Source organism: Scomber scombrus, chromosome 12 (assembly GCF_963691925.1).
Source record: "Scomber scombrus chromosome 12, fScoSco1.1, whole genome shotgun sequence".
In the NCBI taxonomy this organism is placed as follows: Eukaryota; Metazoa; Chordata; class Actinopteri; order Scombriformes; family Scombridae; genus Scomber; species Scomber scombrus.
In genome coordinates, this window is record NC_084981.1 from 30,357,847 (window position 1) to 30,371,111 (window position 13,265).

The window sequence follows — 13,265 nt, forward strand, 5'->3', positions numbered from 1 at the left end:
AGGAGGAGGCATCACTCTGAGCGGTTTCTGTGAACCAGCAGCAGGACAGAGACAGCTGGTGATGAACTGTTTTAATATAATATATATAATAATATATATATATAATATATATAATAATATATAATATAATATATAATATATAATATATAATATATAATATATAATATAATATATATATAATATATAAACATTTAGCAGCAGTAGTATCATTAATGTTATATCTTAAATAAATATCTCTCACAGGACACGTGATAAATTTCATTTAAAAAATATTATTATATATTTAATATAATAAACACCAATGTAACACTACTCTTGTGAATATTTTATATATTTTTATATATAAATATATTTTAATAAGTCAAAAGCCAAACATATCATATTTTTATTTTATTTTATTTGTTTTTGTTTTTATTTTTATTTTAATTTTTATTTTTATTTTAATTTTTATTTTTATTTTTTTAATTTTTATTTTTTTAATTTTTATTTTTAAATTTATTTTAAATTTATTTTAAATTTATTTTAAATTTATTTAATTTAAAAAAAATGTTTTTAAATTTTTTGTAATTGTGTCATTTTAATCAATTTACCAGAAACGTCAATTAATATTGAAAGGCTGTGTCTAGAAACCTGATAAATAAATAATATACATAGCCTAATATTATTTATTATGTATTATTATTCAAATCAAGCTATTATTATAAGTTGACCTTTGAACTTTTTGCTCTCACAGAAGCAGAAATGATAAAACAGACAGAAACATGTTAGTGTTATAAATAAGAGTCTGAGTAACTCCTCTTGGCCAATAGGCGAGCTTTACAGCTATTACGTCACAACCCGCTGAGCCTCGGTTTAATCCTCAGCTTGTGACGTCACATGGAGAATAAAGGTCATGATTTTATGAAAGAGAAAAAAGCTGCTGATTGATTGATTGATTGATTGGTTGATTGGTTGATTGATTGATTGATTGATTGACTGATTGATTGATTGATTGATATGTAACTAATTCATTTGGAAAATTTGAGAATATTGTTTATTTGTAATAAAATATTTATTTCAGTTAATATTAAATGTGTTTTTATGTTGCTTTGTTTTATTATTTCAACCAAATGTGTGTGTTAGTGTGTGTGTTAGTGTGTGTGTTAGTGTGTGTGTTAGTGTGTGTGTTAGTGTGTGTGTTAGTGTGTGTGTGTTAGTGTGTGTGTTAGTGTGTGTGTGTGTGTTAGTGTGTGTGTGTGTGTGTGTGTTAGTGTGTGTGTGTTAGTGTGTGTGTGTGTGTGTGTGTGTGTGTTAGTGTGTGTGTGTGTGTGTGTGTGTATGTGTGTGTGTGTTAGTGTGTGTGTGTGTGTGTGTGTGTGTGTGTGTGTGTGTTAGTGTGTGTGTGTGTGTGTTAGTGTGTGTGTGTGTGTGTATGTATGTGTGTGTGTGTATAATGTGTATTGTTTTATCACCTTTTCATGTTTTAATTTGCCTGTAAATCACTTTGTGACTAATGTCTCTAAATATGTTTGACTTACTTTTATTTAAATTCTCCCGTATTATTTAAGGAAAGAAAGAAGGAAAGAAGGAATAATGGAGGGAAGGAAAATAACACAGGAAGTAAAGCAATATGCTCTTTAACATAAATATATTATATACAGTATGTTATTTATTATGTGTTATCATCACAGTTAATAACAGCTGATCAACAGCATCACCTGCTGGTTCATATAAACACTAACAACCAAAATATACAATAATCATACTACTATATGAGATTAAATGTACAATAAAACTGTGAGTGAAAAAAGTCTTTACAAGTTTAAATAATGATAAAATAATGATAAAATAATGATAATAATAATACAATTATGTGTTAATGTTGGATGTGATGACTTCAGTTAGTGTCGTCATGCCATGTGTAATAATAATAATAAACGTTATTTCTATAGTACCTTTCCAAACCTACATACATATAATAATAATACAAAATAAAAACAGGAAAAATTAGAGTAAGTGTGTTTGAGTGTCCATTTTTATTTTTCTTCATCTTTTTATTTTTATTTATTTATTTATTTATTTATTTATTTATTTATTTATTTATTTATTTATTCTCATGTTGAGGACAAATCAACTCTACATATATTTGGTGTCATACATTCTTTCATTGCATATCTGAAAAAATAAAACTAAATAAAAAAAATTAATATGTTCTATAATAATCCAGCTTAGTATTTAATATAATTACTAACAGAGACACAAATAAATAATAAAATAACCATTAAATATAAAATATAAAGTCATAAATGTGTTTTCTGGACGTGTTTACAGTGTTAATGTTGTGTGTTGTTAATAAAGTCTTACGTTATAAAAAAAACACGTCGGCTTTACGTGCTGCAGGCGTGTGACGTACCAGGAAGTATCTAAACAGCTGCAGCTAGCAGCGGCTAACAGCTACCAGCTACCAGCAGCAGCTCCGGACACACAGACAGGTAAGAGACAGACAGGTGAGACTCAGACAGGTGAGACACGTCACGGCTCACCTGGAGGAGGTCTCGCTCTCTACAGGAAGTAAACAAACAGACAGAAGAAGAAGAAAAACTGTTTAATAACCGGAAACAAGGAGGAGGAAGGGTTAGCTCAGTTAGCTGTTAGCATCATCATCATCATCATCAGCATCAGCTGTCACACAGTTGAGAGACTGAACCTAAGTACTACAGTATAGTACTAGTACCTCAAACTGTACTACAGTATAGTACTAGTACCTCTAACTGTACTACAGTAAAGTACTAGTACCTCAAACTGTACTACAGTAAAGTACTAGTACCTCAAACTGTACTACAGTAAAGTACTAGTACCTCAAACTTTACTACAGTAAAGTACTAGTACCTCAAACTGTACTACAGTAAAGTACTAGTACCTCTAACTGTACTACAGTAAAGTACTAGTACCTCAAACTGTACTACAGTAAAGTACTAGTACCTCTAACTGTACTACAGTAAAGTACTAGTACTCAAACTGTACTACAGTATAGTACTAGTACCTCTAACTGTACTACAGTAAAGTACTAGTACCTCTAACTGTACTACAGTAAAGTACTAGTACCTCAAACTGTACTACAGTAAAGTGAAAGTACCTCAAAACTGTACTACAGTAAAGTACTAGTACCTCAAACTGTACTACAGTATAGTACTAGTACCTCTAACTGTACTACAGTAAAGTACTAGTACCTCAAACTGTACTACAGTAAAGTACAAGTACCTCAAACTGTACTACAGTAAAGTACTAGTACCTCAAACTGTACTACAGTAAAGTGAAAGTACCTCCAACTATACTACAGTAAAGTATAAGTACCTCTAACTGTACTACAGTATAGTACTAGTACCTCAAACTGTACTACAGTAAAGTACTAGTACCTCTAACTGTACTACAGTAAAGTGAAAGTACCTCAAACTGTACTACAGTAAAGTGAAAGTACCTCAAACTGTACTACAGTATAGTACTAGTACCTCTAACTGTACTACAGTAAAGTGAAAGTACCTCAAACTGTACTACAGTAAAGTACAAGTACCTCTAACTGTACTACAGTAAAGTACTAGTACCTCTAACTGTACTACAGTATAGTACTAGTACCTCTAACTGTACTACAGTAAAGTACTAGTACCTCTAACTGTACTACAGTAAAGTACTAGTACCTCAAACTGTACTACAGTAAAGTACTAGTACCTCTAACTGTACTACAGTAAAGTACTAGTACCTCAAACTGTACTACAGTATAGTACTAGTACCTCTAACTGTACTACAGTAAAGTACTAGTACCTCTAACTGTACTACAGTAAAGTACTAGTACCTCAAACTGTACTACAGTAAAGTGAAAGTACCTCTAACTGTACTACAGTAAAGTACTAGTACCTCTAACTGTACTACAGTAAAGTACTAGTACCTCTAACTGTACTACAGTAAAGTACTAGTACCTCAAACTGTACTACAGTAAAGTACTAGTACCTCAAACTGTACTACAGTAAAGTACTAGTACCTCTAACTATACTACAGTAAAGTACAAGTACCTCTAACTGTACTACAGTAAAGTATAAGTACCTCTAACTATACTACAGCTCAGTTTAGATCTCATGTGTTAAATATTAAGTTTACTTTCAGAGAGACGAAAGAAACCAGAAAATATTCATATTTAAGAAGCTGAATCTGATAATTTGAACTCCCCCCCCCCCCCCCCCCCCCCCTTAAAATAGTCTAATGTAGTGTAGTAGAATATAATATAATGTAATGTAATGTAATATCAGTATCAGGTGATAAATGAACTATAAAATAAATAAACTGAAGTACAGAAATGTCTCAGACATGTTGAGCATCTATCAGTTATTACTACAAAATAAAGGACCAAACTCTACAAAATAAAGGACCAAACTCAGAAGATCAGTTCTTTGTTGGTTCTAATATATTATTATTATTATTCTTATTATTATTATTATTATTATTATTATTATTATTATTATTATTATTATTATTATTATTATTATTAGTCTGTATTTTTGTAGCCATGCTGTGATCAGCTTGACTCCACTAGGTCAAAGGAAATGATGATACAGAGCAGATCAGCTGGATCAACCTTCCTGTCATCCTCCGTCTGTTTGGACCGTTCCTTCCTCTTCCCTTCCTCCCTTCCTTCCTTCCTTCCTCCCTCCTTCCTCCCTCCTTCCTTCCTTCCTACCTCCTCCCTTCCTTCTTTCCGTCTGTCCTTCCTCCCTCCTTCTCTCTTTCCTCCCTTCCTTCTTTCCTTCCTCCCTTCCTTTTTTCTTCTGTCCTTCTTTCCTTCCTTCCTTCTTCCTCCCTCCTTCCTTTCTCCCTCCCTCCTTCCTCCCTCCCTCCTTCCTTCCTTGACTCGAGGACAACAGGAGGGTTAAAACATGTAGTGAGACAGAACTGATGTGATTCCTCTTTGCAGATCAACACATCACAGTTTCTCTCACTATGAATAATTCTGATGAATGAAACTATCAGACTGATCTTTATCTGCTCTGTTTGTGTCTCCTTCCTTCCTTCCTCCCTCCTTCCCTCCGCTCCTTCCTTCCTTCCTTCCTTCCTTCCTTCCTTCCTTCCTTCCTCCTTTCCTTCCTTGACTGGAGGATGAATGAAACTATCAGACTGATCTTTATCTGCTCTGTTTGTGTCTCCTTCCTTCCTTCCTCCCTCCTTCCCTCCGCTCCTTCCTTCCTTCCTTCCTTCCTTCCTTCCTTCCTTCCTTCCTTCCTTCCTTCCTCCTTTCCTTCCTTGACTGGAGGATGAATGAAACTATCAGACTGATCTTTATCTGCTCTGTTTGTGTCTCCTTCCTTCCTTCCTCCCTCCTTCCCTCCGCTCCTTCCTTCCTTTCCTTCCTTGACTTGAGGATGAATGAAACTATCAGACTGATCTTTAGCTGCTCTGTTTGTGTCTCAGCGTCTTCGGCCTCTGTGGATGGAAGTGTTGAAGTGTCCGTCTGTCCTTCCTCCATCCCCCTTCCTCCTTCCTTATGTCCTTCCTTCTTCCCTCCTTTCTTCCTTCCTACCTTCCTCCCTTCCTTTTTTTTCTGTCCTTCCTTCCTTTCCTTCCTCCCTTCCATCTGTCTTTCCTCCCTCCCTCCCTCCCTTCTTTCTCTCTTTCTTTCCTTCCCACCTTCCTTCCTTCCTCCCTCCCTTCCTCCCTTCTTTCCTCCTTCCATTCCTTCCCTCCCTTCCTTCCTCCCTCCTCCCTTCCTTCTTTCCATCTGTCCTCCTTCCCTCTTTCTCTCTTTCTTTCCTTCCCTCCTTCCTTCCTCCCTCCTTTCCTTCTTTCTTCCTTCCTCTCTTCCTCCCTTCCTCCCTCCTTTCTTTCCTCCTTTCCTTCCTCCCTCCTTATGATGATGAATGAAACTATCAGACTGATCTTTAGCTGCTCTGTTTGTGTCTCCTTCCTTCCTTCCTTCCTTCCTTCCTTCCTTCCTTCCTTCCTCCTTTCCTTCCTTCCTTCCTTCTTTCCTTCCTTGACTGGAGGATGAATGAAACTATCAGACTGATCTTTAGCTGCTGTGTTTGTGTCTCCTTCCTTCCTTCCTCCCTCCTTCCCTCGCTCCTTCCTTCCTTCCTTCCTCCTTTCCTTCCTTCCTTCCTCCTTTCCTTCCTTGACTGGAGGATGAATGAAACTATCAGACTGATCTTCAGCTGCTCTGTTTGTGTCTCAGCGTCTTCGGCCTCTGTGGGTGGAAGTGTTGAAGTGTCCGTCTGTCCTTCCTCCATCCCCCTTTCTTCCTTCCTTATGTCCTTCCTTCTTCCCTCCTTTCTTCCTTCCTACCTTCCTCCCTTCCTTTTTTTCTGTCCTTCCTTCCTTTCCTTCCTCCCTTCCATCTGTCTTTCCTCCCTCCCTCCCTCCCTCCTTCTCTCTTTCTTTCCTTCCCACCTTCCTTCCTTCCTCCCTCCCTTCCTCCCTTCTTTCCTCCTTCCATTCCTTCCCTCCCTTCCTTCCTCCCTCCTCCCTTCCTTCTTTCCATCTGTCCTCCTTCCCTCTTTCTCTCTTTCTTTCCTTCCCTCCTTCCTTCCTCCCTCCTTTCCTTCTTTCTTCCTTCCTCTCTTCCTCCCTTCCTCCCTCCTTTCTTTCCTCCTTTCCTTCCTCCCTCCTTATGATGATGAATGAAACTATCAGACTGATCTTTAGCTGCTCTGACTGTTTGTGTCTCCCTTCCTCCCTTCTTCCCTCCTTCCCTTCCTCCCCTCCTTCCTTCCCTCCTTCCCTCCCCTCCTTCCTCCTTTCCTTCCTTGACTGGAGGATGAATGAAACTATCAGACTGATCTTTATCTGCTGTGTTTGTGTCTCAGCGTCTCAGCGTCTTCGGCCTCTGTGGATGGAAGTGTTGAGCTCAGCGATGGGACCGGAGAGAGTCTTACCGAGCTCCGAGGACGAGGACGAGCGGCCCGCTGACGGAGAGATGCTGGCGGGGGGGGCGGCGGTGTGGAGCGGGGGGGACGGAGGAGGGGAGGAAGAGGAGGAGGAAGGTGGGGAGATGGAGCTGGACGGAGAGGAAGAGGAGGAGGAAGGGGAGGTGAACAACGGAGGATATTATTACCAACCTCTGAACCAGGAGCCGGACGCACTGAACGTCTCCACGGCTCCACCGGGGGAGGAAGAGGAGGAGGATGAAGAGAGGGGGGAGGAGGGGGGGGAGGCGCCGTCACACACTGAGCAGCTGCAGCAGGTGCAGCAAAGGATAGAGGTACGAACTGCTGATAGTCATCACATCTGCAACTAAAGAGTGTTTCCAGTTTATAGTCTGGACCCAACTTCACATTCTGGTCTGGTTCTCTCTCTCTCTGTCTCTCTCTCTTTCTCTCTCTGTCTCTCTGTCTCTCTCTCTCTCTCTCTGTCTCTCTCTCTCTGTCTCTCTCACCTCTCTCTCTGTCTCTCTCCTGCAGGTGATGGGGCTGCACCTCCCTGAAGCTCCGCCTCCTGACAGTGACGAGGAGGAGGACCCTGAGGGGGCGGCAGCCCATAGAAGCGCCGCCTCCATCCCCATGGACGAAGGTAAGACCTCCACCTGTCCTCATGTTTGTCTAAACCATTATCATGTGTGAGCTTCCTGTTTGCTGACATCACTTCCTGCGTCTTGCAGACCACGTGGAGCTGGTGAAGAGGACGATGGCGGCCATCGCGCTGCCGTCTCTCGGCGTGCCGTCGTGGGCCAAAGAGATCTCCGACGACCAGTGGAAGGACGTGGTGGAGAACGCCATGCAGAGCCGGCAGAGCGCCGCCGCCATGCGCCTCAACCGCAGGAACAACATCAACTGACCCTGAACGCACCACGGACACTTCAGGGACACAGACACAGTGTGGGAAATAACAGACAGCCTTACAGCCTCTGTCTGAACCCAAACACGTTTCCATAGTTACAGTGAAATTTAAGGTTTAATGTGAAGTTGAATGAAGCTGCTTGAAACTGAGAAAACGGATTTTCTCGAACGCATCGTCACCTCATTAAACGCAGTTTCTGATTTTAGCTCAAAAAGTGAAAATCAGATAAAAATAAGATTCATTATTTCTTTTTTTATTTTATGTGTTTCTTAATCAGAATAAATTAAACCAATCAGAGCTGCTCTAATAATAACGATCCATCACTCTGCTGATTATTGCTTTACTTTATTAAACATCTCACGGTAACGCTTCATTTTACAGGTTCCTGAATATATCACAAATATAAATAATTTACTGCTTTTTAACTGGCAGAAAATATTTAGTTTTGTGTGGAAAACTAAATATTAAATTCTTTATTAAAAACTCTCAGCACATTTCTGCCACCAAACTACATTTTACATTTCAAACAAACACTTCTCTGTATTTTTATTTATTTATTTATTTATTTTGGATAATTAAAAACTTCACATGAACCCAAAAAATAAATTTGTACCAAAATGTTTTACAGAGTCTTGAACATATCTCCAGATTACAACTTTCCAGATTTTCTAGAAGTGAGGATAAAATGATGGGACCTGAAAAATAAAGAAGTGTTACCAATTAAAAAAAACAAGTAAAAAATGTTGATCACAGTGTTCAGAGTTGAATGTTTTGTCTTTTCAGGAGAATAATCTGTAAATAATCATTTTTACCCCCAAAAAAGAGGCAAGTTTACGTGTTTACGAGCCCTCAGTTCTGTCTGCAGGCGTCTGTCAGCAGCCTGAAGCCTGAGAGACGAAACCCAGGGTAAAAAAAAATGTTTAAAATAAACCTGAAATCATGAAATGAGGAGAAAGTGAAATAACATCCTCACAGAGACGAGAGAAATATAATAATAACTTAATGTCACAAAGCTCCGTCCTCTCTGTGTTTGTTGTCATCAGTCGAAGAATCGTTTTTATATCAGATTCAAAAATTAAAAAATATAAGATCTGGACTCAAAAACTGGAATTTTTAAATCTGTGAAATTATGATTAAAAAATCACAAAGAAAGATAAAAAGAGAAAATTACAGAAATATTTACAACTAGAGCTGCAAATATTTAAAGGAACAGTCTGTAAAATTAAATGTGTTTTTCTTCATATCGACAAATTTCGTGCTTGGACCATAGACTGTATATATAATGGACGTAACATCCGTAACGTCACCCATTGGTTTGTGGACTGCTGCTCGGAGGCCAATAGTATCGGATCTGAGCAGCGCCATCTTGAAAATGTCAGGTGCATGCTGGGAAAAATAAAAACAGGGATTCTACTTATATGGGCATCAGGAGGAGCATGAGGCGCCCTCCTGAACCTGTGAACCAATCAACCTGTCAATCACCACGTAGCCACGCCCTAATGCATACCCTGCTTTATCGTCACATATAAAATCAGGGAGGCCAAAATGTCCCAAATGAACATCATACTGCATTGAAGAAGGCTTTAAACTAGCGATTGAGACCATAAACACATTTTGAAAACGTTTACTGAGGTTAGAAATCAAGTGAGAAGTTGGTGAATTCTCCATTGACTTGTATAGAGACGGAAGTCCTTTTGACACCAAAACGGTCGCCCCCTGGTGGCCTTTTGATAGAATGCAGTTTTAAGTTACTCCAAACTCTTCAGAATAAGGAACTTTACATGTTCCTTTATTCTGAAGAGCTTGCTCCTTTTATTGTGAAGAGTTTGCTCCTTCAGTTGATTGTTGGTTTGAATCCAAATATGAAGAAAAATATAGAAATTCAATCAATCAAATTCTTTCCAGCTTCTCAGTTTCTGATCAATTTTCTCCTTTTTTGTTTCATGTCAGAATATTTTGAGGTTTCTGTTCATTTTAAGATGAAATGTTGGAAAATGATGAAACTTTTCACTATTTTCAGGTGTTTTAAAGACCAAATGTTTGATGGTGAAATTAATAAATGATCATTGTTGCAGCTCTAGTTGTAAAAATGAAAATATTCAGTAAAAGAATGAAGGAAACGTCACATTCCACCTGAAAGCCTTTAATTTGTTTTAATGATTTAACCTGATTGTATGTCTGTCTGTGTGTGTGTGTGTCTGTGTGTGTATGTGTGTCTGTATGTGTGTGTGTGTAAGAGAAACACAGGAACTCTCATTGTTAAACATGTCCACTTTATTTCTTTTTATTTTGTTCTGTACATACATGAACATCTGTACAAAATTGGACTTTCATACGATGTAATACTCTAATTAAAGTACAACATATGTACAGGATGACGGGAAGCAGCGTTACTCTTTATTTATTCTTTTTTAATGTTCTGTATTTGTGTCTCATTGAATCACTGCTGGACAAAAAAACCAACCAAAAAACATCCAACACTCACTTCTTCTCTCTTTCTCTGTTCGAGCTCCTAAATTCTTACATTTACATCTGAGGCAGTTTGGGAATTTAGGGAGCTGCACCTTTCCTTCCCTCCTTCCTTTTCCGTTTTTGGCGTTTGTTTTGTCCAGCAGTGAGCGAGCGAGGGGGGCGGAGCTATCCCACCTTTGGAATGGTCACATGACAGCGAGTTGAGGACCACGTGCAACAAGCAACGACTGCAACAAAAAAACAGCTGGCGAGAAAAATAATCATAAAAAAATAGGAAAAGGAAATGTCCCTGTGGGCGTGGCCTGTATGGGGCGTGGCCTGTAGGGGCGTGGCCTGTATGGGGCGTGGTCACGAGTCAATATACAACAACAATAACTGCAGGAAGAACCGTCTGAAGAATAAAGATTTATTTTTCTTTTATATATTTTGTTTCATCTTCTGGATTGTTTCTGCGCACGGAGACGTTTCACTTTGATCAATATTGCTGTGAAACGCTTCGAGACTCTTTCAGACTCTTTGAGACGCTTCGAGACTCTTTGAAACTCTTACAGACTCTTTCAGACGCTTCGAGACTCTTTCAGACGCTTCGAGACTCTTTGAGACTCTTTAAGACGCTTCGAGACTCTTTAAGACGCTTCGAGACTCTTTGAAACTCTTCGAGACTCTTTCAGACGCTTCGAGACTCTTTGAGACGCTTCGAGACTCTTTAAGACGCTTCGAGACTCTTTGAAACTCTTCGAGACTCTTTCAGACGCTTCGAGACTCTTTGAGACGCTTCGAGACTCTTTGAAACTCTTTCAGACTCTTTCAGACGCTTCGAGACTCTTTCAGACGCTTCGAGACTCTTTCAGACGCTTTGAGACTCTTTGAGACTCTTTAAGACGCTTCGAGACTCTTTAAGACGCTTCGAGACTCTTTGAAACTCTTCGAGACTCTTTGAAACTCTTTGAGACTCTTTCAGACGCTTCGATACTCTTTCAGATGCTTCGAAACTCTTTCAGACGCTTCGAGACTCTTCGAGACTCTTTCAGACGCTTCGAAACTCTTCGAGACGCTTTCAGACGCTTCGAAACTCTTCGAGACTATTTCAGACGCTTCAAGACTCTTTCAGACGCTTCGAGTCACTTCGAGACTCCTTCAGACGCTTCGAGTCACTTCAATACTCTTTCAGACGCTTCAAGACTCTTTAAGACGCTTCGAGACGCTTCGAGACTCTTTCAGACTCTTTCAGACGCTTTGAGAACATAAACAGGCGAGACGGAGCAGCGAGGCGGACGAGGTGAAAGTTCGCAGGAAGTAAAAGATTTAGTTAAAGAAAGTTTGTTAATGAAAGAAAAGAAGAAGAGACAGAGGTTCATCATTGGTCGGCTCGTTGCAGCTCTGATTGGATCATTTTAAAACAACAATATTTATAATTTATTGGATTTTATGACGTCAAACGTCACAAAACACAAAACGTCACATTAGATCAAAACGTGTTTTCACTGAGAATGTAAACAGACGTGACAGCAGAGGATCATGGGAATGTGAGTCTGCGGGGAGCAGCAGAAGAAGAACAGACAGGAAGTTTAAACTACGGCTCCTTTTAATGTGAATATTTTCTGTTTCTGACTTTAAGAAACATTTTTCACCTTTTAGTAGCAGCTCAGACTTTCAGTACTTAAGAGTCTGTTCTCCTGCAGCTGCATTATGGGAAATGTAGGCGTTGAGTTTAATAAACATTCGAAGGTAAAAGAAGAGAAACTTTTAACTGGTCTGACAGGAAGCTGTGATCAGCTGACAGCAGCGCGTCTGAGTGGATGATGTCATCAGTCTGAACTCCTGGAGGAGTGTTTGACCTTTGACCTGATGAGGGAGCCTTCATCTCTTCAGATCTGAGGTTTTTCTTTTTTTAGTGCTTCTAAACGACGTCATCGGTTTAAAATCTGATTGGACGATAACGGCGACGGGGAGGGTTCTCCGGGGTTCTGCTGGATGCTGATTGGACGTCTACATTCACTGTGTCTCCTCCTCCTCATCATCATCACCACCACCATCATCATCATCATCATCGTCAGTCCGTCTAAAGCTGCTTCAGTCCAGCACTGATCCAGGCTGAGAGCTGATTAGTCGGGTCAGTGAACTCATCAGTGCTGCGTTCAGGTGCATCGGGACACAGAGGAGGCGTTGTTAAAGAACGTAGAACCGAGGTCGGCTCGGTTCTATGTTCTTTAACTACAAACACACTGAAGCTCGTCTTAGTTTGGCAGTTTCTGTTCCTGTTCCACCATTACCGTTAGTTACCGTTAAAGACGTGCAGACAGTTTAACGGACTGTGAGTGTGTGTCTGGGTTTACTGGGAACGCTGGGAACTGTGGTTGAACAGCACCGAGAACACAGTCACACTGATAGCAGCAAAACACACATCACACATTCAGAATCACATGATTGATTTATCAGCTGATTTATAAACAGCTGATTCATGAACAGCTGATTTATGAACAGCTGATTCATGAACAGCTGCAGACGAGTTTGACAACAACAAAACTACAAAAAGCTTTTTTCTTTCATTCCGATGGAGGTAAACACGTTTATAGAGCGGAGCTTTTACAGACTGTAAATGTCAAAAACGAGGAAAAGTTTTTACTAAAGAAGACGAGAGCTGCTCAGTGAGTGATTAAACTTCCTCTGTGGTCCGTTTTTAATGTCTGTACAGCCTGTAGTTTGTTCTCTGTGTGGACGGACGTCAACAACAACCTGGAGACAGTCTGAAAGCACAGATGTAGCTCTGAAGTTTGTTGTTCTGTAGTGTTGTAGCTTGTAGTTTGTAGTGTTGTAGTATTGTAGTGTTGTAGTGTTGTAGTTTGTAATGTTGTAGTATTGTAGTTTGTAGTGTTGTAGTTTGTAGTTTGTAGTTTTGTGGAGCAGCAGACACAGCAGCTACATGTGGAGTTTCAGGTGTTTGAGTTTCTGAGGTGGAAAAGGCCGACAGGTGATGCATTCAGGGACCTGGTGTC

At 39.6% G+C, this 13,265-nt stretch overlaps 1 protein-coding gene across 1 annotated transcript in view; it reads left to right on the forward strand.

The window, feature by feature from the left end:
- The first annotated feature begins 2,431 nt into the window (after window positions 1-2,431).
- The window catches only part of mea1 (male-enhanced antigen 1), an 11,087-nt gene continuing 253 nt past the window's right edge, over window positions 2,432-13,265 (forward strand). Inside the window, exons 1-5 of the mRNA XM_062430490.1 lie at window positions 2,432-2,471; window positions 6,828-7,222; window positions 7,422-7,530; window positions 7,619-13,096; window positions 13,135-13,265. The exon at window positions 13,135-13,265 is cut by the window's right edge and continues 253 nt beyond it. Coding sequence (XP_062286474.1) covers window positions 6,854-7,222; window positions 7,422-7,530; window positions 7,619-7,794 — 654 coding nt within the window. The 5' untranslated portion in view covers window positions 2,432-2,471; window positions 6,828-6,853 and the 3' untranslated portion in view covers window positions 7,795-13,096; window positions 13,135-13,265. The remainder of the gene's footprint in view (window positions 2,472-6,827; window positions 7,223-7,421; window positions 7,531-7,618; window positions 13,097-13,134) is intronic.